Source organism: Canis lupus, chromosome 2 (assembly GCF_048164855.1).
Source record: "Canis lupus baileyi chromosome 2, mCanLup2.hap1, whole genome shotgun sequence".
Classification (NCBI taxonomy): Eukaryota; Metazoa; Chordata; class Mammalia; order Carnivora; family Canidae; genus Canis; species Canis lupus.
The window spans coordinates 73,918,796-73,946,499 of record NC_132839.1 but is presented as its reverse complement, the minus strand read 5'-3'; the positions used below and the strand labels follow the sequence as shown (position 1 = coordinate 73,946,499).

Here is a 27,704-nt window from a genome sequence, read left to right as displayed (position 1 = left end):
ATCCCACTTAATTGTGCTCTGATTTTTAAATTATATATAAGTTTTTCATGAATAATACAGCAGAGGACATCTTGGTACAAATCATTTTTCCCTTCTTTTGGCTTTTTTTCTTAGTTCCAACGTTTTATTTTTGTATGTCACAAGGTAAGAACAGTTTTCAGTTCTTGGAAACATACCCGTAAATTGCCTACCAAAGAGGTGTGCCCTTTCAGCATTTAGTATTAAAGATTTTAATAGGAATAAAATTTTGCTTTTTCTTATTTTTTTTCCTTTAAATAAACAAGGTTATTGAGCATTTTTATAGATGGTTGTTTATTGATTTTTATGTTCTTGTGTGAATTGTTTATTCATGTATTTTTTGTTTTATACCATTGGTTTAATTTTTTCCAACACTCTGTGTAAAGACTTTTCTTTTGTGATATATATATATATATATATATATATATATATAATGATCTTTTGCTTATTTTTACTTAATACTGTTTTTTATTATATACATGTTAATTTTTTGGGTTGATCTTGGGGTTTTTCTATTATATAAATTTTCTTCATAGAAATACTTATGTTTGCTTGTGTGCTTGCTTTCTCTCCCCCCCCCCCCCCCCCTCCCCATGTATAGGGCTTCTAACCTTTGTACTATTGCTATAATCTCCTAACTGGTATCTTTGCCAGGCTTGTCCCTCCAATCCCTCTTTGTTTTTCTTCTTAAGGGAACATTAATTGGGTGCTTACTAGGTGCCAGTCCTTGTGCACAGCACATTTTCATGGATTATCTCATTTAATCCTCACAACAACCCTATGAGGTAGGTACTTTTATTATCCCCATATTGCACATGAGAAAATCAAGACTTTGGAAAGTTCAATAATTTGTTCAAAGGGTCATAGCCAGCAAGTAGGGATTGAAGTTTGGTTTTCTGAGTCCAGACCAGAGCTGTTACTCCTGTGCTGTGCTTCCTTTCCCTATTTATTTTCCTTAAAACAAAACAAAGTACAGAAATAAGCAAAACTCCAAACTTCAAATGTCTAACAATTCTAATTCTGTATTTGTGTTAGGACAGAAAGAGCTCAGCATTGGAGTCAGACATACCAGTCCTGGCTCTGTCACTTAATATATGTGTGACTTGGGTTAAGTTAATGTACTTTTCGAACTTCATTTTCTTTATCTATTTGCTAGAAATACTATACCTCACAGTATTATTTGAGGGCTCATTGAGGTGATACATACAAAGTGCCTAGCTCAAATTTGGTGACAGGTAGTTTCCCTAGAAGGTAAAATTGGTATGTCCTACCATGACATATAGCACTCTTGCCAGTTCCACTTGCTCTTTTTTCCAGTTTTGTCTCCTTTTATTACCATACTACTGTGTACCCACATTCCAACCAACTTCTCTTAATACCTTAAACATGCTTTGTGTTTTCAAGATTGGCTTTCCCTTTCCCTCCTTTGACAAGTTTCTTTTTAATCTTCAAGTCCCAGATCACATATTACCTTATGTGGAATCTTCCTTATTCTCTTATAAGGCTGCTATGGCATTTGTGTATTACTAAAAGTGTGCATTATTTAATCTATATTATATTATAATGTAATTGTCTTCTAATTTAATTATCTTTAATTGCCTCTGTTAGACTGCAAAAAATCCCTTAAGTGTAGTAAAAACTATGTCTTATTTACTTTGAACAAAGTATGTCTGATACGTAATACATGCTAATAGCTTTTTTTGGTATTAAATGAAATTCATTGCATAAACTAAACAAATCAGATTTACAGGAGAGTACTTAAAAATGCTTAATTTTTAAAAAGATGGGCAATAGCTAAATTTTGAATAAGTTAACGGATTTTTGGGTCTTTTAAAAGTTTTTTTATTTTTTATTTTTTGGTGTTTGGGTCTTTATAAATAACCATAATATATGCAATTATAGATACTTATAGTTTATAGATATTATTTTGTTTTACTTAAATTTATCAGGGATTGTCTACTTGGTGGCAGTTTATTATCCTAGTTTATTTATTTATTTTTTTAAAAATTTTATTTATTTATTTATTTCTGATAGTCACAGAGAGAGAGAGAGAGAGAGAGGCAGAGACATAGGCAGAGGGAGAAGCAGGCTCCATGCACCGGGAGCCCGATGTGGGATTCGATACCCGGTCTCCAGGATCATGCCCTGGGCCAAAAGTAGGCCCCAAACCGCCACGCCACCCAGGGCTCCCTATTATCCTAGTTTATTATAGTTTGTCTGATAGTAACATAATTGCATGACTCCATCATTCAAACTTTGCATTGATACAGACTTGTGTATTAGTAAAATGTTAATTAAAAAATGACTTGAATATTTATAAATTTCTGTATTCAGTACAAAAAGTATAATTTTACATGGATTTTATTTACTGTTTCAATACAACTATATATTGCTCTTCTTGTACAGTTGAAAATGCAATGGATTGTCTATTAGAATTATCTGCCACTGATGCCAAGGTAGAAGAATCATCTTCAAAAAGCTTTGTTGCCTCCGAGAACCAAGTAAGTGCTGTGGGACGTGAAATAATGGAAAAATATACTCCTGAAGAAGAGAGGGAAGATTCAAAAATGGATTCATTTTTGGACATGCAGCTAACTGAAGACTTGGATTCCTTAATACAGAATGCTTTTGAGAAATTGAACTCTTCTCCTGATGACCAAGTATACTCATTTTTGCCTTTGCAAGGTGTTAATAGTTTTAGTGACCCGAGTGCATTTATAAATTCAGATTCAAGTAATATGACTCCCATTCTTTCTACACAGAATATGGATTTGGACAGTGAAAATTTAGAGAATTCTGCCTCTGCGTTAAGTTCAAACACCTTAATTTCACATTCTGTTTCTGATGAGTCCAAAAATTTTATAAAGGATGACGTATTGGCATTGGAAGATCCTCTTCTCAGTAGTTCTTTAAATGTAGCAAATAACACTATGGTGAGTAGTAGCAATCTCAGTCAAAGGCAGAAAGAGCTTTTAGAATCTGAGTGTGTTGAGACTCCGTTCTCTCAAGCCCCTGTAGATTTGGATGCCAGTGAACCTCAGGCTCCTTTAAGCCTTACTGCGCAAAATTTGGGGCTTGATTTACTAGGTACAAGTGGGGATCAGAAATCTGCCTCTGTCCCCGATGCATTTGTACCTTCTGAAGAATTCAGTTTCAAACCACACAAACATACTGAACTTCCGTCAAAGGGGAAAGATGTGAATTACTGTCCTGTACTTACCCCTCTCCCTCTGCTGCTGCCTCCTCCTCCACCTCCACCAATGTGGAATCCAATGATTCCTACTTTTGACCTCTTTCAAGGAAATCATGGCTTTGTAGCTCCTGTTGTAACCACCGCTACGCACTGGAGACCGGTCAGCTACACGTTTCCCCCTCCAGTTATTTCTCACACTTCCCCAACAAAGGTATGGAGAAATAAAGAGGGAACAAGTGCTTATCAAGTACAAGAAACCCCAGTTTCTCAGGTCGTAAGAAAGAAGACATCATCTTATGTTGGACTAGTTCTTGTTCTCCTCAGAGGGCTTCCGGGATCAGGAAAATCTTTTTTGGCAAGGTATGAGGTTTAATTGAATTTTTAAAAAGTATAATACTTGAACGTGAACATTTATGATGGAGAGTATGAACATGTGAAATCCTTTTGTTTAATAGAGATGTTAGTAACTGCTAAGATCTTTTCTTTTTACTATTTTTTTCTTTGTAGCTAATATCAGCATTCTTTTCTCCAAAAATTTTTATTGAATTCTTTTATCTTAGAATATCATTTTGGGAGATAAGAAGAAAAATTTAAAGATAATTCCAAGATTACGAGCTTCTGAAATCAGTAGAAATAGCTTTATGTGAAAGAGAACTAGTTTGGGAAGAAAAGTTCAACTTTGATTATAGAGTTAAAAAGCCATGACTGATTTTGAATTCAAGAAATAAAATAGACTTGTTTTAGTTCAGTTTTCTTGGGTATCAGACTTCTGCCTAGAGGTTTTCCAGTATGATTTGTCTGGATATTATTATATTCTCACTTTTAAGTAACAGTACGAGTTCTTTATTTGAATTACGGCTTTGTAAAAATTAGGAGAGGGAATTTAGAAGAAAAATTAATAAAAATAATTCCATTTGTCATTCACAGGACTTTGCAAGAGGATAATCCAAGTGGAATTATTCTTAGTACTGATGATTATTTTTACATAAATGGGCAGTATCAGTTTGATGTAAAGTACCTAGGAGAAGCACACGACTGGAACCAGAATCGTGGTAAGAATAGACAATAGATTTTGGGTAATACTAAGAGCAATATAAAATATTTGTATTTTGAGAGATACACAGTTTTTAGAAAGTTAAAATCCCCTTCATTTTGTTTTAAAAATTTTATTTTTTTAAATTATTTATTCATGAGAGACAGTGACAGAGACACAGGCAGAGGGAGAAGCAGGCTCCATGCAGGGAGCCTGATGTGGGACTCAATCCCGGTCTCCAGGATCATGCCCTGGGCCAAAGGCAGACGCTAAACTGCTGAGCTACCCAGGGATCCCTCCCCTTCATTTTTTTTAAAGATTTCATTTACTTGAGAGAGAGAGAGAAATCATGAATGGGTGAGGGGCAGAGGGAGGGAGAAACAGACTTCCCACTGAGCAGGGCCCCACTCTGGGCTCCATCCCAGGACCCCAGAAGGTAGATGCTTAACCGACTGAGCCAGCTAGGTGCCCCCTCATTTAATTGTTAAACTGAATTATTTATTCAACTATATATAACATAAAAAATTATAACAAGTTACATAGCAAGAGGTGAAAGAGGTAGTCTTATTTTTTTTAAAGATTTTATTTTATTTATTTGTTCATGAGATACACACAGAGAGAGGCAGAGACATAGGCAGATAGAGAAGCAGGCTCCCCTTGGGGAGAAGCAGGCTTCTCGCAGGGAGCTTGATGGAGGACTCGATCCCAGAACCCCGGGACCATGACCTGAGCCAAAGGCAGACATTCTACCACTGAGCCACCACCCATGTGTCCCAGAGGTAGTCTTATCTCACAGAATTGTTATGAGGATTAAACAAGTTAATTTTTGTAAAATGCTTAGAACATGGCATGGCATGTTTTGGTTTTATTCTTTATTTTTTTAGTTTAATCAATGGAGATGTTGTCAAAAGTGTATCAGATTTTCTATATGGGTCTCAGAATAGTTAAAGATGTCTCCAGTTCTCTGGTGTGCTTTGGTTCCTATTTCCTAATAGGAAATATTTCCTGTGTTGCTAATCGCTACTCTTTTCTAGATTGATTTTATTGTTATGGGGTGACAGTGGGAGAGTAAAAACGGCTCTCCTCAAACTGAAGAGTAGGGAGCTTAACTTAATTGGATTATTTGTTTTTGGAGTGTTGAGTTGTATAAATTCTTTATATGTGTTTGGATATTAACCATTTATCAGATATGTCATTTGCAAATATATTCTCTCATTCGGTAGGTTGCCTTTTAATTGTGTAGATTGTTTTTTCTTTCTTTCTTTCTTTCTTTCTTTCTTTCTTTCTTTCTTTCTTTCTTTCTTTCGTAGATTGTTTTCTTTGGTGAGCAGACACCTTTTATTTTGACGTAATCCCAATAGTTCATTTTTGCTTTCATTTTTCTTGCCTCAGGAGACCTATCTAGAAAAATGTTGCTACGGTGGATATCAGAGAAATTATTGTCTTGTGCTCTTTAGGATTTTTATGGTTTCAGGTCTCACATAAAGGTTTCTAATCCATTTTGAGGGTTTTTTTTTTTGTGTGTGTATGGTGAAAGAAAGTGGTTTAGTTTCATTCTTTTGCATGTTGTCCCGTATTTCCAGCACCATTTGAAGAGATTTTTTTCTTATTGTATATTCATTTCTTCTTCATTGAAGATTAATTGGCCATATAATTATGAGTTTTATTTACTTATTTATTTTCTGTTCCATTGACCTGTGTTTTTCTTTTTATGCTAGGTCCAGACTATTTTAATTACTATCACTTTGTCTTGTAGTTTGAAATTGGAATTGTGATACCTCTAGTTATGTTTCTGTTTTTCAAGATTGCTTGGCTTATTTGAGGTCTTTTATGGTTCCATACAAATTTTAGGATTTTTTGTTTTAGTTCTGTGAAAAATGCTCTTGGTATTTTGATAGGGATTGCATTAAATCTGTAGATTGCTTTGGGTAGTATAGACATTTTAACAGTATTTTTCTTCTAGCCCGTGAGCATGGAATACCTTTCCACATTTCTTTGTATCATCTTGAATTTCTTTCATCAGTGTTTTACAGTTTTCAGAGTATAGGTCTTTCACTTCTTTGGCTGAGTTTATTCCTAGGTACTGTATTGTTTTTGGTGCAATTATAGATGGGATTGTTTTCTTAATTTTACTTTCTGCTTCATTATTAGAGTATAGAGTGCAGCATGTTTCTGTACAGTGAATTTGTATTTTGTGACTTTGCTGAATTCAGTTACCAGTTCTGGTAGTTTTTTGGTTTTCTATATATAGTATCTCATGTCATCTGTAGATACTGTGAGTTTTACTTCTTCCTTATAATTTGGGTGCCTTTTATTTATTTTTTATTTCTTGTCTGATTGCTGTGGCCAGGACTTCCAGTAATATGTTGAATAAAAGTGGTGAGAGTGGATATCCTTGTCTTGTTCCTGATCTTAGAGCAAAAGCTCTCAGTTTTTTAGCATTGGATATGATGATGGCTGTGGATTTTTCAAATAAGGCCTTTGTTATGTTGAGGTATGTTCCATTTAGACCTACTTTGCAGATGACTTTCCTTGTGAATGGTGGTTGTACTTTGTCAAATGCTTCTGCATCTATTGAAATGATCTATGATTTTTATCCTTTCTCTTATTGATGTGATGTATCATGTTGATTGTTTTGCAAATACTGAACTACTCTGGCATCCCAGGAATGGATTCCACTTTATCGTGGTGTATGATTTTTTTAAATGTATTGTTGGCCTTTTTTTTTTTTTTAATGTATTGTTGGATTTTGTTGAGAGTTTTTACATTTATATCCATGAGTGATATTGACTTGTATTTCTCTTTTTTGTGGTGCTTATCTTATTTTGGTATCAGGATAATGCTTGCCTCAGAATGAATTTGGAAGTTTTCCTTCCTCTTCTATTTTTTGGAATAGTTTGAGCAGAATGGGTTTTAACTATTCTTTAAATGTGAAGCCATCTGGTCCTTGACTTTTGTTTTTTGGGAATTTTTTGATTAGTGATTCAATTTCATTGCTGATAATTAGTATGCTCAAAATTTCTATTTCTTCTTGCTTTAGTTTTTGTTAGGTAATATGTCTCGAAGAATTTATTCATTTTTTCTAAGTTGTGCAGTTTGTTGACCTGTAGGTTTTCATAATCTGAAACAATTGTTTATATTTTTGTGGTGGTGATTGTTATTTATTTCTCCTCTTCCTTTCATGATTTTGTATATTTGGATCCTCTCTTTTTCGATGAGTCTGGCTGGAGGTTTATTAATTTTGTTGATCTTTTCGAAGAACCAGCTCAGGGTTCATTGATCTGTCCTATTATTTTTTTCGTTTCTGTATCATTTATTTCTGTTCTGATCTTTGTCATTTCCTCCCTTTTGCTAGGTTTGAGTTTTGTCTCCTTTTTCTAGCTTCTTAGTCTTTGTTATTTTTTTTATTTTTATTTTTTAAATTAAATTTAATTTTTTAATTCTACCATTCTTTTTTTTAAGATTCTATTTATTTATTCATGAGAGACAGAGGCAGAGGGAGAAGCAAGCAGGCTCCATGCAGGGAGCTCCATGTGGGACTGGATCCTGGGACTTCAGGGTCAACGCCCTGGGCCAAAGGCAGGTGCTAAACCACTGAGCCACCCAGGGATCCCAGTCTTTGTTATTTTTAAATTAGGTTCTTTGCTTTCTTATTATTGAGTTGTAAGAGAGTACAGGGAACTTTTAAAACTTCCACATAATTTCCTTGTAAGGCTTATTTATTGTGCTTCATTATTAATTTTGTGAATGGCCTAATTCCTTGGGAAGAAAGGTAGTTTTTTTAGAAAAATCTCTTGTACAACAGTATAGTGTTTTCTTTATTGCAGATTATTATGTCTTTTTGCATGTGTTTGTTTGTATTTTGTGCTTGTTTATTTTAAAACTTTATTTTGGAATAATTTTTGATATATGGGTAGGTTGCAAAGGCAATATGGAGTTACTGTATACCTGTCACCCATTTCCCTCTAATGTTAGCATCTTATTTAACCATGGTACATTTGTCAAGACTAAGAGATTAACAATGGTGTACTACTGTTAACTAATATTAAACTCCAGACTTTATTTGAATATTAGTTTTTATTTAAAAAAGTTTTTTAATTAATTAATTTTTAAAATAATTTTTGTTTTTAATTGGGCTCCATACCCAACATGGGGCTTGAACTCACAACTCTGGGATTAAGAATTGCATGCTCTACTGACTGAGGCAGCCAGGCACACATGGATATTAGTTTTCTTTCTTTCTTCCTTCCTTTTGTTTTTTTTTAAAGATTTTATTTATTTGAGAGAGTGAGTAAGAAAGCACAAGCAAGACGAGTGGCAGGCAAAGGGAGAGGGAGAAGCAGGTTCCCTGCTTAGCAGGGGTGTGGGACTCTATCCCAGGAACCTGGGAGCTGACCTGAGCTGAAGGTAGATGCTTAACTAACTGACTGAGCCACCCAGGTGCCCCTGGATATTAGTTTTTCTACTAAGGTTCTTTTCCCATGTGGAATCTTATACAGGATACCACATTGCTTTTAGCATAGTTGTTTTTATGATATGATTTTTCCCCCCACATTTATGCTGTTTATATATGTAACACATAAAACTTAGTTTTATAAAAAACAAAAAACAAAACAAAACAAAAAACTTAGTTTTATAATTTTCTCTGATTATACCTTTTTTTTTCTTAAGATTTTATTTATTCATGAGAGACACACAGAGAGAGAGGCAGAGACATAGTCAGAGGGAGAAGCAGGCTCCATGCAGGAAGCCTGATGCAGGACTTGATCCCAGGACTCTGGGATACACCCTGAGCCAAAGGCAGAGGCTCAACTGCTGAGCCACCCAGATGTCCCTGATTATAACTTTAGTATTTATTACTTATAATCCAATATTTACTGGTACTTTAATTTTTTATATGCTCAAAAGTGATTTTTAGAAGGAAAGTTTGGGGTGCCTGGGTGGCTCAGTTGTTTAAACATGTAACTCTTGATTTTGGCTCAGGTTGTGATTTCATGGTCGTGGGATCAAGCCTGGCTGGCGTTGGACTCTGAGCTGGGTGTGGAGTTTACTTGGGATTCTCTCTTTCTTTCTCCTATTGCTCCTTCCTCTCTCTTAATAAAAAAAAGAAGAAGTAGGGTTTTGAGTAAAGTTAGTACATATCTGTGATTTTCAAATTATGGAGACAAGATCAGATTTTTTTTTAAAAGATTTTATTTATTTATTCATGAGAGACACACAGAGAGAGAGGCAGAGACACAGGCAGAGGGAGAAGCAGGCTCCATGCAGAGAGCCCGTTGTGGGACTTGATCCCAGAACTCCAGGATCATGCCCTGGGCCAAAGGCAGGTGCCAAACCGCTGAGCCACCCAGGGATCCCCAAGATCAGATTTTTAAAATTTCAACAGAATATACTTAATACTGTTATAAAGAGTGATTTGTCATTTTCTGTTTGTGTTTTTCAGCAAAAGAAGCATTTGAGAAGAAGGTGTCTCCTATAATAATAGATAATACAAACCTACAGGCATGGGAAATGAAGCCATATGTTTCTTTGGTTTGTACCATAACTTGTCATAAGTCTATAGTAATAAGTTTGAAATTGTTGGGAGATGTTAATTACACAAGTGAATCTCAAGCAAACAATCTTTGGATGGTCTGTAACCGAACTTTCTCTGGTCTTAAGCAAAATGAGAAAAATAGAAATAGTTTTTGCATAAAGCTAAATTTATTCAGTTTTCAAATTAGGAGATTTAATTTTTAAATCCTGTGATTTCATTTTTGATGTCTTTTATGAAAAAGTAATGGTATTATGATTTTATGTTTGTATATACATAATAAATTATAATTTTATGTTTGTATGAGTATATATATGTGTGTGTGTGTGCATGTATATGTGTGTATATACACAGAAAATATTTTTCCTTATTGCTGTTACTTGGCAGATTCAATATTGGTGGATCTTTGTAGTGACCAAATTTCTTTGGATTTTGCTCTTCTGATAAGTTCAGACTTTTATAAATTCAACTCTTTCCAGCTCTCCAAATTTGCCAAGATTCTTTTTTTGTCTTTTGCCTTGCTTTGATGTCACCTTTTTCAGGAAGTTAGTATTTTTTAATTTACTAAAAAGCTCTTTCTGTTTTAATGGCATTCTGGTTTACTTCTGTGATACCGTTAAACATGCTGCTTTTATCAGTAGGCCATGAGTTAGCTGACTTTTTTCTATAGTGTCAGATAGTAAGTATTTTAGGTTTTTGTGGGCCACATACAGTCTTTGTTGTAGTATCTCCTTTTTCTTATTTTTCTTTTTAAATAATCCTTTAAAGACATAAAAACTATCCTTAGTGCCTAGGCCATAGAAATACTGGCTGATGGGCTAAATTTGGCTGTAAGCCATCTATATATTTTTGAGGATAGGTCTGTTGTTTTATTCATCATTGAATCTCCGTGGTATAGCACTGTGCTTTGGCATATAGTAAATATATATTTGTTGAGTTAAAATGGTGAATGAATGAACCTTTTGTGATTATGGGGAATTGTTTATTCCTCCAATATTAGCACATGTCTGGCACATTAAAGCTCAGTTTATGTTTTTTCAGTTAATGAATGTCCTTCTTTTATGTCCTCAGCATATCCAGTCTGTACCTCCTTTGCTGTCTAGTGCACTTGTACTGTTTTGAAGGTGTGACTCTTCATTTTTTGAATAAAATTAATGTCCTTTGAGAGCAAATGAGATTTTACTTCTGTGCGGGGGCAGTAGAGGGAACAAAGACTCAATTTTAGTACATTGGGAATTGAAATTCAGTTTGCTTTCTGGCCTCAGGAGTTCCTGATTTCTAGCCTAACGTATTTATCATGGGTAATATTTTCTCCCTTAACCTTACTTGACTTTTCTGTAAGTTTCCCTTAGCTTCCTACTGTCATCTTAGAAAGTTCTTTAATACTCATTTTTCTATATAGAAAATAAAGAAGGCTTTACATTACTGTGTTACTGATTTTTATTTAGCCTTCAGGCTTCCATAATATTTTTCTTTCCCTTTTTTCTTATATAATTGAAATTATGAAGCTATTTTCCAATATTGATTTCCCTTTCTCTCCCCAACTCTACTTAGAAATATGAAGAACTGCTGCTTATCATAGAATATCAAATTCATTTTTTTCTTCAAAAGGAAGTAGCTATAACAGTTACTGTAGAGAAGAGGATCACTTTTTGCTCCTTTTGGCAGCAAGATAATGAGAGCTGTGGGGGAGTGGAATAGATTGGAGATAACAGTCTATTACTATCATGACTCACTTAAAAAAGTAGTTGAGTAGTGAGTTGGGGTTAAGTAGCAAGCATTCAGATATGCTTAGTGGCACCTGGCAAAACTTACTACTTTGCTTTAAATATATATATATATATAGTTTCCCTTGTGAGCTATTTATAGTTTAACATAAATCACAATCCTCCCAAGTAATATAACATTATTAAGATTTGCCTATTGAGGGATCCCTGGGTGGCGTAGCGGTTTGGCGCCTGCCTTTGGCCCCGGGCGCGATCCTGGAGACCCGGGATCAAATCCCACGTCGGGCTCCCGGTGCATGGAGCCTGCTTCTCCCTCTGCCTATGTCTCTGCCTCTCTCTCTCTCTCTCTCTCTATCATAAATAAAAAAAAAAAAAAAAAAAAAAGATTTGCCTATTGATATGGGAGTTGAAAAAAGTCTTTATGTTCATAGCCTCTCCTCCCCCCCACCTAGGTATGTGTATTCATTTAAAATTAATTTGATCCTAAGAGCTGTAGGGCACTCCTTTAGGTAATTAGAGACCGGGGGTGTTGCCAGCCCCTGAATAAAGTATATAAAATTTGGTACTGAGGTAAGGAGATGAAAGTGAGTAGAGTCATTACCGGGTGTTATGTCACTTACTTAGGTTGATTGGGGGCTTTTCTGTCAGAATGACAAAATAGCAATGAATTCTTTGCATCTTGTCAGAAAACTGAGGGGATCAGTAGTGGGAGATGAGGTCAGAGGTGTAATGGTAGTTGGGAGAGATGGTAGGACACATTATAGAAGGGCTCATTGGCTCATGTAAGAATTTTAGATTTTTACCTTAAATGACATGGAAGTTGTATTAATCTGCTCAGGCTGCCATAGTAAGATACCACAGACTCTGTGTCTTAAACAACAGAGATTTATTTTCTCACAGTTCTGGATGCTTGAAATCCTGGGTCAAGGTCTGACAGGGTTGGTTTCTGGGTGAGAATTGTTTTCCTGGCTTATAGATGGTTGCCTTCTTGCCGTTTTCTCTTATGGTGAATAATGAATTTTGATGTCTCTTGTTATTAGCATACAAATCTTGTCAGATCAGAGTTTTACCCTTATATTCTCATTTAACCTTAATTATTTCCGTAAAGGCCTTATCTCCAAACACAGTCACATGAGGGGAGTGGGGTTTCAACATACGGGGTTTGAAGGGACATGGCCATTTAGTCCATAACAGGGTTTTGAGCAGAGTAATGACATGATCCAGCTATTAACAGGATTGCTATAGTGCAGTGTTCAGAATAGACTTGGGGTTTGGGCAGTAGCGAGGATGGAAGCAGGGAGACTAATTAGAAGACTGTAGTGGTAATTAAAGTAAGAAATCCTATGGCATAGACCAACATGGTGGCAGTGAAGGTGACAGTGAATAGTGGTTAGATTCTGGATATATTTTGAAAGTAGAGCCAACTGAATTTCTTACTAGATTGATATGGATGTGAAAGAGAGGAGTTCATTGTGACATACAGGTTGGTTTTTGGCCTGTGTAATTAGAGGTTGTCATGAGCTGAGAATGATGGAGAAGGGTTCAGATAAGATAGTTTTGTGGTGGGTATGGGGTAATGGATTTCGCAAGTTTAGGTTTGAATATGTTAAATTTGTTGAATAGGTCTTTGAATCTTTGAACTTGGAGTTCAGGAGTGAATTCTGAGCTAAAGATATGCATCTTAGAGTTACTATATGGGTGATACTCAAAGCCAAGGAATGGGATGATACTACCAAAGTAGTGAGTATAGATTCGAGTAGAGGATGAAGGATTAAGTCAAGGACTAAGTGGGAAGAGGTCTGGACATAAAAGAAGGTCTAGCAAAAAAGAGTGAGAACACCCTTCCAGTGGGACAGGAGGAAAAACCAAGAGTGTAGGAAGAAAGTGTCAGGAGAGGGAGTGATGAACTGTGACAAATGCTGAGAGTCAAGTTAGGACTGAGAATTAACCATAGCATTTTTCAGTGTGGAAGTAATTTATGGTCTTGATGGGCAGTTTGAGAGGGATAGCCAATTGGAGTGGGTTGGTTTTTTAAAATATTTTTATTTATTTATTTATTGGGGGGGGGCGGAGAGAGAGAGAGAGAGACAAGAGAGAGAGAGAAAAGCAGGCTCCTTGCAGGGAGCCTGACGTGGGACTCGATCCTGGGTCTCTAGGATCATGCCCTAAGCTGAAGCTAAACTGCTAAGCCACCGGGGCTGCCCTGGAGTGGGTTTAAGAGAGGTGAGAGGAATTGGAGACAGTGTAGTAATTATTTTGAGACATTTTCCTACAAAAGAGAACAGGAAAATGGGGAGATCACTGGCCAGGGGAAGGAGATTAAGAATAAGGTGGGAGAAATAACTGAATGTGATGAGACTGATTCAAGGAGGGTGTGTGTGGAATTAATGCCACCTCAGAAAGAGGAGCCAGTTGCTAAACTCAGTTACCCTTGAGGTAGAGAGAGGAGATGGATCTAGTATACAAGCGTAGGGCATGGCTCTTAGATTATAGCCATATTAGAGGTTTGAAAAATAGAATAAGCTATTATTTAAAATAGGTTTTTTTTTTTTTTTTTTTTTTAAAGATTTAGTTTATTTATTCATGAGAGACCTGGAGTGAGAGGCAGAGACAGAGGCAGAGGGAGAAGCAGGCTCATGCAGGGAGCCTGATGTGGGACTCAATCCCAGGACCTGGGATCATGCCCTGAGCCAAAGGTAGATGCTAAACCACAGAGTTTCCCAGGCGTCCCTAAAATAGTTTTAAAGTTATAAAAGTAGTACATGTATGGTATCCAAATTATAAAAAAGAATGCTAAAAAGCCCTACGGCCTCAAGGTAGATGCTTTTAACAATATTTTTGAGACTCTTTCTAGAAGTTTTCGATACATGTAAAAATGTGTGAATAATTCTTTTTTACCCAAGTGGAAATTCTGTATCCTACTTTCTTAACAGTTTATATTGGGACCTTTTCTCATTAGCACATACAGCATTTTTTAAATTGCTGTATTTGCATTGTATGGTTGTACCTTCATTTATTAGCCAGTTGCATATTTATAGTCACTGTGTTATCTTCTTTTGCTATAAAGAATAATGGTGAACTGGATATCCTGTGTGTGTGTGAATATGTGTGTGTATTTACACTCTTAAATAATTATTTTAGTAGCCTAGCTTTCTGGAAATTAATTGCTGGGTCAAAGAGATTGTACCTTTTGCCAGTTTAACAAACTCATGACAATTAGATAATCTTTTAGATTCTTTCAGTTTTAACATGCTGTGTGTTTGGAAACAATGCATTTAATTTCATGAAAGTATTATTTTTAAATACATTTGTCTTTTTTGTATGTAGTCTCAAAAACATAAATATAAAGTCCTTTTCCGGGAACCGGACACGTGGTGGAAATTCAAACCAAAGGAACTTGCGAGGTAAAATTTAAAGACTATCTAACATGTTTTTAATTTTATGGCAGTGATAGAAAGTTCATCTAGATTTTTTCTCCCTATAAATAATGAAACAAAATGGATTAGATTGCAATGTTAACAAATTTTGTATTTCTTGTAGACCTTTTTCAATTTATGAAGAGTTTGTATCTTTTTGTTCTTAATACTGAAATAGAAAAATTCCAATTGTCTTATATAGTCAGTACTTTATTACTAACTAATAGTATAATGTCAATATCTGAAATTAGAACAGACTCTGGGGTTTGGCATACCTGAACCATGTATTACTGGGAGGAACAAAATCATTGTAGTTGCCTAGTGACTGAGAATACTGAAAGGAAGTGAGAAAACTGTAGGTGGAAAAGGTAGCAAATGTCCAGCTGTGCGGGTATTGTACAACCCTCCCCCTTCCTTGCCCTTCTCCCAAAGGTTATACTTTTTAATATGATTGTTTGACTTACATGAAAGTGTTACTTAGGACATGGACACACAATGTATTTTGCTTTGTGCTTTGTATTCCCTTAGGGATAACCCTAACTTGATATTTTTTTTTTTTTTTTTCCTAACTTGATTTTGGTTGGTATTTTCTTCTTGGTCATTCTTTTTTTTTTTTTTTTTGAAGGTTCTAGTGTAGTTTTATTTATTTAGAACTGTGTAGAGTTGTCATCTATCATATATATATTATACAGTAATATTCAAATACCTACACTAACATAACTTACTGACCCATTCTAATACTAAACACAGACTAATTCTATAATAACAATAAAAACAAAGCCAGTGAGTTTATTTTAGAAAGTTTAAATTCAGGACATTATTTCACAATTTGGAAATCTGAGTAATCCAACTTGAAGATGACCTTCTCATTCCTGAAGTTTGCTCTGTCGATGTGTGATTTGGGACTTCCTTTTGTTTCAAGCCATTCCTGCATAAGATGCACTTTGGAGATGGGATCTTGCAATTGTCCTTGCACTGTGCCCTGGTCAGTGTTCTGGACCCAGCCAACCAATCCCAGCTTTTTACCCTCAGCCTGAGTGTACTTGTGGAAAAACACCCCTTGGACCTTCCCAAAAATTTCATAATCCACTGATATCAGGGTGTCCCCTTCTGCCATGTTCATGCCCACACCCTCCTCGGCCTCCTCTCGGGCGTTCGGGACAGCACAGCCGACCAGCACACCCACGGTTCCCACTGCAGGGTAGCCTCGGCCCATTTTAGCTAATTTCAATGCTAACTAAAGGACAACCTAATTTTAGTATATTCATTATATTGTGCAACCATCACCCCTATCTTATTAGTGTATATTTCCATCAGCTCAGAAAGAAACCCCATACCAGTTTTTGGTCACTCCCAATTCTCCCTTTCCTTTGGCAACCGCTAGTTTGCTTTTCTGTCTCTACGGATTTGTCTCTTCTGGACATTGCATATAAATGGAGTCATATAATTTGTGGCCTTTTGTGTCTGGATTCTTTCACTTAGCATCATGTTTCAAGGTTCATCCATGTTGGAGCATGTATCAGCACCTCATTCCATTTTATATGTTTTTGATACATTACTAGATTTTTCCTCCCAATATTTTGCTTAGGATTTTTGCCTCTGTATAATTGAGGGAGGTTGACCAGTAGTTTTTTTTCTTTCTTGCCCTTTCTTGCCTGGCTTTGGTATCATAGTTTTAGGTTGGTAAAAGTAATTGGGAAGTATTTCTTCTTTTTCTCTTTTCTGAGTTTATGTAGGTTTGGATATTTGATAGAACTTACTTAGGAAACCTTGGACCTGGTGTTTTCTTTGTGAGAAGTTTCAGTTGGAGTTTGTCCATTACACCTAAGTTTCCAAATTTATTAAGACTTTATTAAAACAATTATAGTATTCACTTAACCATTTACATCTTTGTTGCATCCATACTTAAGTTCCCCTTTTTAATCTGAATACGTTTATGTGTATCTTCCTTCTTTTTTTCTTGATTATTCTCACCAAAGATCAGATTTTTTTATTAGCTTTTTCAAATAAACATTTCTTTGCTCCTTTGATCTTTCCATTATAAGTTTGTTTTATATTCAGTTCATTTTTGCTTCTTTTTTTTTAATTTTTTAAAAAAATTTTTAATTTATTTATGATAGTCACACAGAGAGAGGAGAGAGGCTGAGACACAGGCAGAGGGAGAAGCAGGCTCCATGCACCGGGAGCCCGACGTGGGATTCGATCCCGGCTCTCCAGGATCGCGCCCTGGGCCAAACGCAGGCGCCAAACCGCTGCGCCACCCAGGGATCCCCATTTTTGCTTCTTTTTTATTCTACTTTCTTTGCCTTTAAAAAAAATCTATTTTGCTTTGTTTATTCTGTTTTTTTTTTTTTAAAGGTTTTATTTATTTATTCATGAGAGACACAGAGAGAGGTAGAGACGTAGCAGAGGGAGAAGCAGGCTCCCTGTGAAGAGCCTGATATGGCACTTGATCCCAGGGATCATGCCCCATGCTGACAGACGCTCAACTGCTGAGCCACCCAGGCATCCCTATTCTGTTATTTTTTATAAGGTTTCACCTGAAGGTTTAGGCTATTTTCTTCTTCTTTTTTTTTTTTTTAAGGTTTTATTTATTTATTCATGAGAGACTCATACAGAGAGAGAGAGAGAGAGAGAGAGAGAGGCAGAGACACAGGCAGAGGGAGAAAAGCAGGCTCCATGCAGGGAGCCTGATGTGGGACTCGATCCTGGGTCTCCAGAATCACGCCCTGAGCAGAAGGCAGGCTCTAAACTGCTGCGCCACCCAGGGATCCCCTAGGCTATTTTCTTACATGAGCATTTGATGCTATAAATTAGATGCTCCTAGAATTTTAATATATAATATTAATATATCATACTTTCTTTTTATCATTTATCCTCTAATTTGCATTATGGTTGATTTTACCTTTTAACCCTTGGGTTATTTAAAACTATGTTTTTAAATTTGTGAACAGATGGTGTTTAAATTTTATTTTTTAAGAGATTCATTTTCAACCTAACTGTAGTAGTTAAGATTTTGCCATTTGTGTGATACTAATTCTCTGATATTTTAAAAGATATATTTTATGGCCTAGTTCATTGTCATTTTTATTTTTTTATTTTTTTTATTTTTTTTTATTTTTTTTTATTTTTTTTAATTTTTATTTATTTATGATAGTCACAGAGAGAGAGAGAGAGGCAGAGACACAGGCAGAGGGAGAAGCAGGCTCCATGCACCGGGAGCCCGACGTGGGATTCGATCCCGGGTCTCCAGGATCGCGCCCTGGGCCAAAGGCAGGCGCCAAACCGCTGCGCCACCCAGGGATCCCTCATTGTCATTTTTAATAAATGTTTCATGTTTGCTTGATAAAGATGTATAGTAGTTATATATAAATCATGTTTATTCTGTTGGTTACATCTTCTATAGCTTTACCTTTTAAAAAATTTGCTTGATTAGATTAGTGCTTAAGACAGGAATGAGGAAATCTGTATGAGAGGCATGTGTTGAAACCTCCTTCTATTATGTTGAGTATGTCAGTTTCTTATAAATCTGCCTATTTTCACTTTATGTATCCTGAGGATATTTTTTGATGTGCTTATAAGCTTAAAGGTTTTGTATCTGTCTAATTGAACCTTTTATCTTTGGCAAGTGACTTTCTTTTATCCTTAATATTAATTTTTAATATGAAATCTAATTTGTCTAATATTAATAGAACTATACCAGTTTCCTTTTAGGATTTGAGTGTTACTTCTTTTTTTCATACTTTTACTTTTCACTTTTCTGTGTCTTTACATTTAGGCGTATCTCTCTTTTTTATTTTTTAATGATTTTATCTATTTATTCATGAGAGACACAGAGAGAGAGAGAGAGAGAGGCAGAGACACAGGCAGAGGGAGAAGCAGGCTCCACACAGGGACCCTGATGTGGGACTCGATCCCAGGTCTCCAGGATCACGCCCTGGGCTGCAGGCGGTGCTAAACCACTGAGCCACCCGGGCTGCCTTAGGTGTATCTCTTATAACCAATATGACTGGGTTTTGAAAAATCCTCTCTGTCCATCTTTGCCTTTTCATTCCTAAGCGTAATTCTTTTTTGGTTATTCATATAATTGGTCTTGCTTCTTACTGTCTTGCTCTACTTTCTCTTTATCTCACCTTTCCTGTGATTATTTTTCTCCTATCACAGATAACTATATTTGATTTTTCCCCTTTTTATCATGCCTTATTTTGGATTTTTTTCACTGAATGCAGACTTTCTCATTTTTTTCTTTTAATTTGGAAATGGTATATGCTATTTTTATCCTTTTAGTGATTACATTAAAACTTTGATCATGCAAACTTTAAAGTCAAACCATTTTCTTAGCCTTCCTTCAAACATTTTAACTCTGATACTTAACCTCCTTTCCAACTTACATGCTATGATTATGATTGTCCAGGATGTACAGTGTGTGTTTTCACTCATATAGAGATTGCTTTGTGCTTAACTTTTCTTTTATCATAGATATTTCATCTGGAAATTTCCTTCTGTCTGACATTTATCTTTTAGGATTTTCTTTACAGTGTAGTTCTGATTCATATCAAACTCCTTTTTTTTTTTTTAAATCTTAAAATTCTTTTATTGCTTTCCTTCTTGTAAGATATTTTCACTGGGTGTATATATTCTAGATTGACAGTTTCTGTTATTGAAGATAACATTTAATTCTCTTTTGACTTCCATTATTGTTAAGTCAGCTGTAATTCTAATACTTCATTTCTTTGTAGATAACTAGGTATTTTTTCCCTTTAATTTCTGGCAGCTTTTAATATCCTCTCTTCATCTTTCGTGTATGACTACTATTTCAGTACCATGTTTCTAGTGGATTTCTTGTTATGTATCTTGTTTGGAATTTGTTGGGCTTCTGAGATCAGGGGATTGATATCTTCGATCAATTCTGGAAAATCTCAGCCATTTTTCTTTAAATTGCTTCTGTCTCATGAACTGTCTTTCTGGGACTTGGATTAGATGTATACTACCTTTTTGCTCTGTCCTCTATGTCTATGTCTCTTAACTTCTCTTTCATATTTTCTATCTCTTTGCTTCTCTGTGATCTGAAACCAGACAAGATTGAGGTAGGTAAATATGAAAGCCAGATTTGCCCAGGTGGCAAATACTAATATTAGCCCTGGGATCCAGATATTAAGCCTTGGATCCAACCCAAGGAAGGAATGTTGCAACTGAGATGTTTTCATTAAGACAAGATCCTTGAGGGACTGAAGCATACCATCTGGCCTCCTGGCAGATGCAAATCCACATGAGGTATGAAGGAAAGCACCCCCAGTTTAAGGCCTAAGGATTCTTATATATTAGGTTCAACTAAATATGAGTTCATAAACAAAACCCACAAAGAAGCTACCACGAGTGAGAGCACAAATGTAATAAATTTCATATTAAGACATCCAGAGACTTCAAATACCAGCAATTTTTTTCCTTTGCTTGAACTTAAACTGTATTAAAACATAAGTTTGCTATAATTGACTTGGAATCCAGTTTTATTTTAACAGGAGGGCCCTTTGGAACTCTAGTCTGCCATAGTGGCATAAGTAGAAGACTGTAGCGGGATTTTTTTTACTTGTTAATAATTAGTCTTAAAGTGATGGTCATATTCTTATGAAATGTTTTTTGCAGAGTTTGGGAATAACTTCTTTTAAAGTTATTTGGATCTGCTGGTTTTTTCCAAGTTGATAAATGATTGGAAAAGATTGTGTGGAATTATTAAAGAAATGGTAATTTAAGACCTCTTGAATAAGATGAAATTAGCATCAACAGTATATATTGTGTTGTAATAAACCAGCTTAGATATTTTTACGTATTAGAAATATCATTTTTTTTGACATTTCATGTTCCAGTCCTAAAAAAAACTTAATTACCGATATTTCTTCTATTTTTTTCTCCCCCGAAACTTTTAGGCGTAATATTCATGGGGTAAGCAAAGAAAAAATAACAAGAATGTTGGAACATTATCAGCGTTTTGTTTCAGTGCCAATAATTATGAGTTCTTCAGTTCCAGAGAAAATTGAACGTGTTGCGTTGTGTGCATATTCTTGTGAGGACAGAAATACTAGGTAGGTTAAAGTTCCTGTGTACAAAAATTCAGTTTGAAATATAATTTAAAAGAATTAAAAGGAATAATTTTGGAGCTTGTGAAATCACTGCCAAATAACTTTAAAAATAAAAGTAGATGTATATTATTTATAGAGCTTAGATATAGTTTTACCTACAGCAAGGTGTATATGGTTAGCAAGAGAACTGAAGGTATATATGCAATGACATGGGAGTTTTTACATTGTCCTCAGGGTTTTGTGAGTCCATGTTTATACTGTGAATACTCCTGCCTTCTTTATGTAACTGCCTGCTATTCCAGTATTTATCTGTTATTGCCTATTGTTATTTTATATATAGTTACATCACTTCTTAATTTCTATAGGTATTTGTAAAAATACTCTTTCAAAATTAATTATTTATGGTATACCCTGACTAAGTAATACAAGTCATAGCCTTTTGAAAGTTTGCAGTCCAGCATAGTACTGATTCTATTAAACATTTAGGATATATGAACAATTGAATAGATAGGTGAGTTAAGGAATAGCCTTAAATATAAGGTAGAAGTCTAAATTGCCCACACTTTTTGTTGATAAGGAATGGTGGTTGAGGCTCTGTTAAAAAGGAGTTGGGAAGAGAAAATTCATAAATGCTCTTTTATTGAAGAGCAGTGTTGCAAAGTGGTTTAGATAGAGCATGTGCTCCTGAGCTATGAGTTTCTGGCTTTGTAATCTTTGACAAATTAGAGAGTGTCTCTATACTCAGCTCTTCATTTCTAAAATGGCAATAACACTTTGCTCTTAAGAATCCCATAAGGATCATGAATTAATACTCTAACGAGACAGAATAGCATCTGGCATATAGAAAACTCAGTGTTAGATGTGATTTCATTGAGGAAGGCTTCATGGGAGAGTTGGGACTTCGAGAACTCCTGGAAGAAAAAGAAAGGAAAGGAAAGGAAAGGAAAGGAAAGGGGAAAGGGAGAGGGGAAAGGGAAAGGGAAAGGGAAAGGGAAAGGGAAAGGGAAGGAAAGGAAAGGAAAGGAAAGGAAAGGAAGAAAGAGAAAGAAAGAAAGAAAGAAAGAAAGAAAGAAAGAAAAGAAAGAAAGAGGCTCAGTTGGCTAAGTGTCTGACTCTTGATTTCTACTCAGGTCCTGATCCCAGGGTTGTGAGATTGAGCCCTGCCTCTGAGCTTAGCTGACTGCTTGAGAATTCTCTCTCCCTTTCCCTTCGTTCCTCCCTCCCCCTCTAAAAAGAGAGAAAGGAAGAGGAGTTGATCAGTTGACTTAAGGAAAAGCACTGAAATTAAAAGTGTAATGATTAGGCAAAAGTGCTTTAAGTCTGAGGTTAACATTGAGGATGGTTTTAAAAAATTTAACAGTTGACATTTCAAATGACAGCTCTCCTCCCTTTGTTTCATTTCTTTTAGTTGTGCACATCATGTTGACTCTTTGTCACTTTGTAAATGAAGCTTAAGCATTTTCCTCTGTAGCAAATGACAAGTGTTATAAAGGCATATATATTAAATACTTTTGAAAGAAACCATGGAGCTGGTGTCCCCTCTAGGAACAAATTTAGATTCTTAACTTTAATATTTAATGCACATGAACACCTTAACTGAAAATCTCATGCTTATTATTTAATTTGAAAAAAGTTTGCTTCCTACATGCCAAGCATTGTGTTAGGTGTTGGGGTTACAATAAAGTGTTCTAATGTACTAGGTAAAGATCAGATGAGCTTTTGTAATTTAATGTAGTTTATTTATAGAAGTTTTAGAATGAATGTTAAGTGCCTTGTCTTTCAGTTGAATGCTTCTTTAAATCATAATGTTAATGACCACATTAAGAGACTTCCTTATAATACTTTAAAAAAAATCTTACAGCCCAAGAGACAATGAAGATGTTACCTCTGAAAAAGAAGAAAATATTTTATCCTCATCTTTGAAGCATCTAGAGTTAACTGAAGAGAAGAAACTTGAAGTGGCCAAAGAAACTATATTACCTGAGAATGTTACATATCTCTCTAATGGAGATTTAAACAAAGGAAGAACAGAAATAAGTGTTACGAATTCTCAGAATCAGAGTGCTTTTATTCAGGAAGTTTCAGACGTGTATTTTTCTGATTCTGAAAGCAAAGTACAAGCCACAGAAAGTAAAAGAGAAGAGCAAGTAGAACTGGCTTCTGAAAAAGAGTATAGTAAAACTGATGCAGATAGTTTTGTAGAGAGAATGTCACCGAGTACTTGCTGTGGTGAAAATAATCAAGAAGACTATGATCTTTCAGATACTGTGCCATTTCAAAATGAAAAATCTTCACCTGGTGAAACATTAGAAGAAAGAGCCACAGTAAAGAAAAAAGCCTTTGGAAAACAAAAAAGCAAGTCAACTTTGGAAAAGTTCCCAAGACATGAGCTATCAAATTTTGTCGGTGACTGGCCAGTTGATAAGACTATTGGTCAGAGGGCCAAAAGGAACCGAAAAACTGAAAAAGCTTCATCTATACAAAGTGACAAAAAATATAATCGCCCTCAGTCACGCAAAGTATTAGATAATACTCTATCTGCAAATATAGATCATATCCAGCAACGAGAATCTCCAAATGAAAGTACAGAGGATGACAAGAAGTCACAGTATGATGATGCTTCAGAATCTTTCAATTCCTGTCAATATGATACGTATAAAGATACTGAAAAACAGTCATTTAACATTGTGGGTGACTGGCCTTCATCTGATTCCTTAGCTCAGAGAGAGCACAGGTCAAGAATGCCAAAGGATGGTTTAAAGGAACCCAACCTAGAATTTGGAACTAATGACAGTATGAATGAAATAGCCTTCTACATAGCACATGAGACCTGTTGTTGGGGCACAAGCCCTGAAGAATTAAAAACCCTGGGTAGCTCCACTCTAGGGAGTTCTGAAACACTACCCAATAAAGTGACCTGTGAGAATAAGACTTGTCCAAGTAAAAAGATTCATAGACAGCACACATCGTCTCTCACTAGTACCAACAGTGGGCCAACTTTTCCTGGAGTAGTAGGACCACAAACTTCCGTTGAATTTCCAGAAGGAAAACCTAATACAGTCCCTGGAATAGAAGAAGGCATGTGTACCCAGACTGAACCACAGGATTTTGCTCTCTTATGGAAAATAGAAAAGAATAAAATTAATGTTTCAGATTCTGTGAGAGTGTTAACAGGACAATTAGATGGATTTAAACCAAAAGCTTTCAATATTAACACAAAGTTAGATGTTCAAGAAACAATTCCATATAGGGTAATGTATGATAAGAGCACGTATGTTGAAGAAAGTGAGCTTACCAGTGCTGATGAATCTGAAAATCTTAATATTCTTTGTAAACTCTTTGGGTCCTTTTCATTAGAAGCCCTAAAGGACTTATATGAGAGGTGTAACAAAGATATTATTTGGGCCACAAGTCTCTTGTTGGATTCTGAAACAAAATTATGTGAGGATACTGAATTTGAGAATATCCAAAAATCGTACGATGAAGCACAAATTGGGCCATTTTCTCTGGGATTAAATTTGAAGGAAATTATTAGTCAAAGAGGAACTTTGGAAGATTCTAGTTCTGTGCCAGAATTTAGCCATGGCACTGCTGTTAATAACCCTGATGTACAATCTACCTGTGATTCAGAAGAGGGAAACTCAGAGCAGGCAGAAATAAGAGCTATAACTACTGAAAAACCTGTGTTAATAACAGGTTTATTTCCTAATGCCACTCTAGATCTAAAGAATAATAATGAAGTACTTCCCAGTAGTCAGGTAGAACTTCCAGGTCTATATAACATTAAGCAGTCTTTCCCAGGTACTCTAAAACCAACTCTTGCTAAAGATATGAGTGAAATGGAGAAGAATCTAGAAGCCACGGAGATTGGAGACAGTATACATTCTTCTTTGAATTTGTCTGATATTTTAAACTCTGTATCAAGCACTTCAAATCTTGAATTAAATGAAGAACTTGACTTTACTGACTCTCTTGAAATAAAGAAAAATGAAAATCTTCCAAAGGATTATATGAGATTTCCAAACACTGAAGAATTTATGAATGAAGATGAACAGGAAATGGAAAAAATTCTAATGGCTGAGAGTACTTTCTCAGCTGAAGTTAGTGAAGAAGATAAAACTGAGACGTTGAATCCCATGCCAGTGATGGCCAAATCACTGACCATAGACTGTCTGGAATTGGCATTACCCCCTGAGCTGGCTTTTCAGCTCAATGAATTATTTGGCCCTGTTGGTATTGATTCAGGTAAAGAAAAAACAGATTACCTATATATATGTGTCTTTGTGTGAATAGGCTACAGATTTAGGGTTCTGTCATAATTTTAAAATAATGTCATATGTTAAATGAAAAGGAATTTGTGTTGCCTACCTTATTTTTGACACATTTTTTTTGTAGAGGATTTTTTTAAATGTAATTTAAAGAAATAATATTTATATGGAGTTTGTGTTCATCCCATGCATATGTTGAAAGTTTCCTGTGGTATTTACCTCATACTTATTTGCACAGATGAACCTTTTTGAATCTGTGGTGCTCCTCCAGATATACTTAAGGCAAGATTAATTTAATTTCTTAGAACACACTTAAAAAGTCTTGACTAATGGAAATGAATATATACATTTAGACTAATGGGCATAAATACCTTAAATATATGAAGAACTGTATATAATTACACATGCCAAGAAGTGTGAAAAAAGTGACATACTACATAAACAAAAATATTCCAAGATATTTAGAACTAGAAACATAGTAATTAATAATACAAATGGTTATAAGTTGGTTCAGTATGTTTTCTGAAAATGTATAATGAGTAATGATTATATTTTCTTTTTTCTTTTTTCCTCACAAGGGTCTCTAACAGTTGAGGATTGTGTGGTTCATATAGATCTGAATCTGGCTAAAGTGATTCATGAGAAATGGAAAGAATCTATAATGGTTGGTAGGCTTTTTTTTTTTTTTTTTTTTGAAGAGCTCCTTTTGTGTTCACCTTTGCTCTTAATAAAATCTGTTGTATGAAAGAAGTGTATTGAATTTTGACTTTGAGAATGAACTTTTACTAGTAAGCAGGTTACTGATACTATATTTTTTTCTCTTTCCAGTATTTTAGATTATTTCCAAACTGGCCAAATTCTATAACTAATGATGGAGCTCCATATATTGATGGCCTTTTTTTAAGAGAAAAATCATAAGTAGTTTTTTATTCTCTAAAGACTTGCAGTGCTGATTGATTAAATTTCAAAAACATTCTAAAATTACAGCCTAAGAGCTCTATAAGTAGAAAAAATATATTGATGTAGTCATATTTCCTACTCATCTGATTTTATTGTTTTACTTAGATTTAGCAAGAATGATTGATAGTTTTACAACGAAAACTGATTTCTAGAGAAAAATAGTATAACCTTGTTTTTTAATATACCCTCCTTTGCCAATCCCCTGTCCTATATTTGTGTTTAGGAGCGACAAAGACAAGAAGAGGTATCCTGTGGCAAGTTTATGCAAGGTAAAGCATATATTTTTTATTTCTGATGTTCTTGTCATGATGTTTAAATTTGGTGTATGTGTATGAATTTTAACTCATTATTAAATGTACTTCCACTAAGTATGTTACCCAGGAATTCTGATTTGCAAATAAAAGTTCTTTTAAAATATTTAACATTTAATATTGACATAAGATTAGAAGAACTGAAAAGCACCTATGATTAACTTTTATGAGTGCAGTGGAAGACCCTAGGTGTACTCTAATACATATAATCAAGGTGTTTCCTTTTTAAGATTTTGCTTTGAAGGAAAGAAAACTTGTTCTGGTTTGAGAACAGTAAAATGTTCATTTGATTGTTTGAGAGCATCATTCAGCTGTTACTTGGTTATTCAAAAATTTTATTGGTGTTAATTTTATTAGAGCACAAAAGTCAGTTTGCTTTTGGAACATCAGTCAAATTGAAATATTTGATTCCAAGACATCTTAGATAGCATTGTCCTCAGTGATTAGTGCAGGGTGGCAGAGCTGTTAACAGGGGCCTCCTTTTGTGCATGTTTCCTTCACGTGACTCTTGTCCACTCCACACCAGGACTCCAGGTTGAAGATTCTTGGGGTATACTTAAGTTGCAGCTTTAAGAGCTAAAGCAATTTGAGAGCTAGAGGTGCTGAAAGGGTATCAGTGTTATGTGGATGGCAGTATCTGCTGTTTCTTCACTCTCTGGGAAAGCAAAGGAATATATCAGAATGTGCGATAGCCCTTAGAGATGCTGAAATACTATACATTAAATCTTGCGTTTATGAATTTCTTAGAATGTCCAGTTTTTTCCTTATGTTGAATATCATTTGTTCAATATTTGTTGTGTGCCTCTAATGGGTTATGGGTTTGCCAAAATATTGATCCTTTCAGTCCTTGCAGTGGCTGAGCAAGGCTGAGCAGAACTGCTCTAGCTGGTTGCTTCCACCTGGCTGCAGTTCCCTTTGTTTACCAGTGTATGCGTGTGTTGTTCTTTCTGTGTCAATCAATGTGGTTTAAAAAAGAGTGGGAAGCATGGAGTTGATTTACAATGATATCCTGCTCATTGTAATATTCCTACTTTTATACATATTTCTTGCTTATAATTATGTGAAGACATCTCTTGAAACATCAGAGTTATAAGCAAGAAATAAAAAAATCATGTTTCTTTGGTCTTTCTGACATAGTTGTAACAGAATGAGTAATGTTTAATTTGTA

General features: G+C 35.2%; 1 protein-coding gene and 1 pseudogene across 14 annotated transcripts in view; one reads left to right on the top strand and one right to left on the bottom strand.

Annotated features, from left to right (window-relative positions):
* N4BP2 (NEDD4 binding protein 2) overlaps positions 1-27,704 on the top strand; it is an 83,891-nt gene that overhangs the window by 28,765 nt on the left and 27,422 nt on the right. For 13 of the 14 annotated variants that reach the window (XR_012021412.1, XR_012021411.1, XM_072806918.1 and 10 more), the window contains 8 exons: positions 2,425-3,571; positions 4,139-4,263; positions 9,688-9,776; positions 14,832-14,908; positions 20,845-21,000; positions 22,859-25,242; positions 25,844-25,929; positions 26,449-26,494. Coding sequence is in view for 12 of the 14 variants with exons in the window: in XM_072806888.1 (XP_072662989.1) it covers positions 2,425-3,571; positions 4,139-4,263; positions 9,688-9,776; positions 14,832-14,908; positions 20,845-21,000; positions 22,859-25,242; positions 25,844-25,929; positions 26,449-26,494 (4,110 nt within the window). In the remaining 2 variants the exon portion in view is untranslated. Of the gene's footprint in view, positions 1-710; positions 804-2,424; positions 3,572-4,138; positions 4,264-9,687; positions 9,777-14,831; positions 14,909-20,844; positions 21,001-22,858; positions 25,243-25,843; positions 25,930-26,448; positions 26,495-27,704 lie in introns of all 14 variants that reach the window. The other variant, XM_072806912.1, reaches the window with a different exon arrangement.
* Positions 15,707-16,151, bottom strand: LOC140621688 (acylphosphatase-1 pseudogene; annotated as a pseudogene).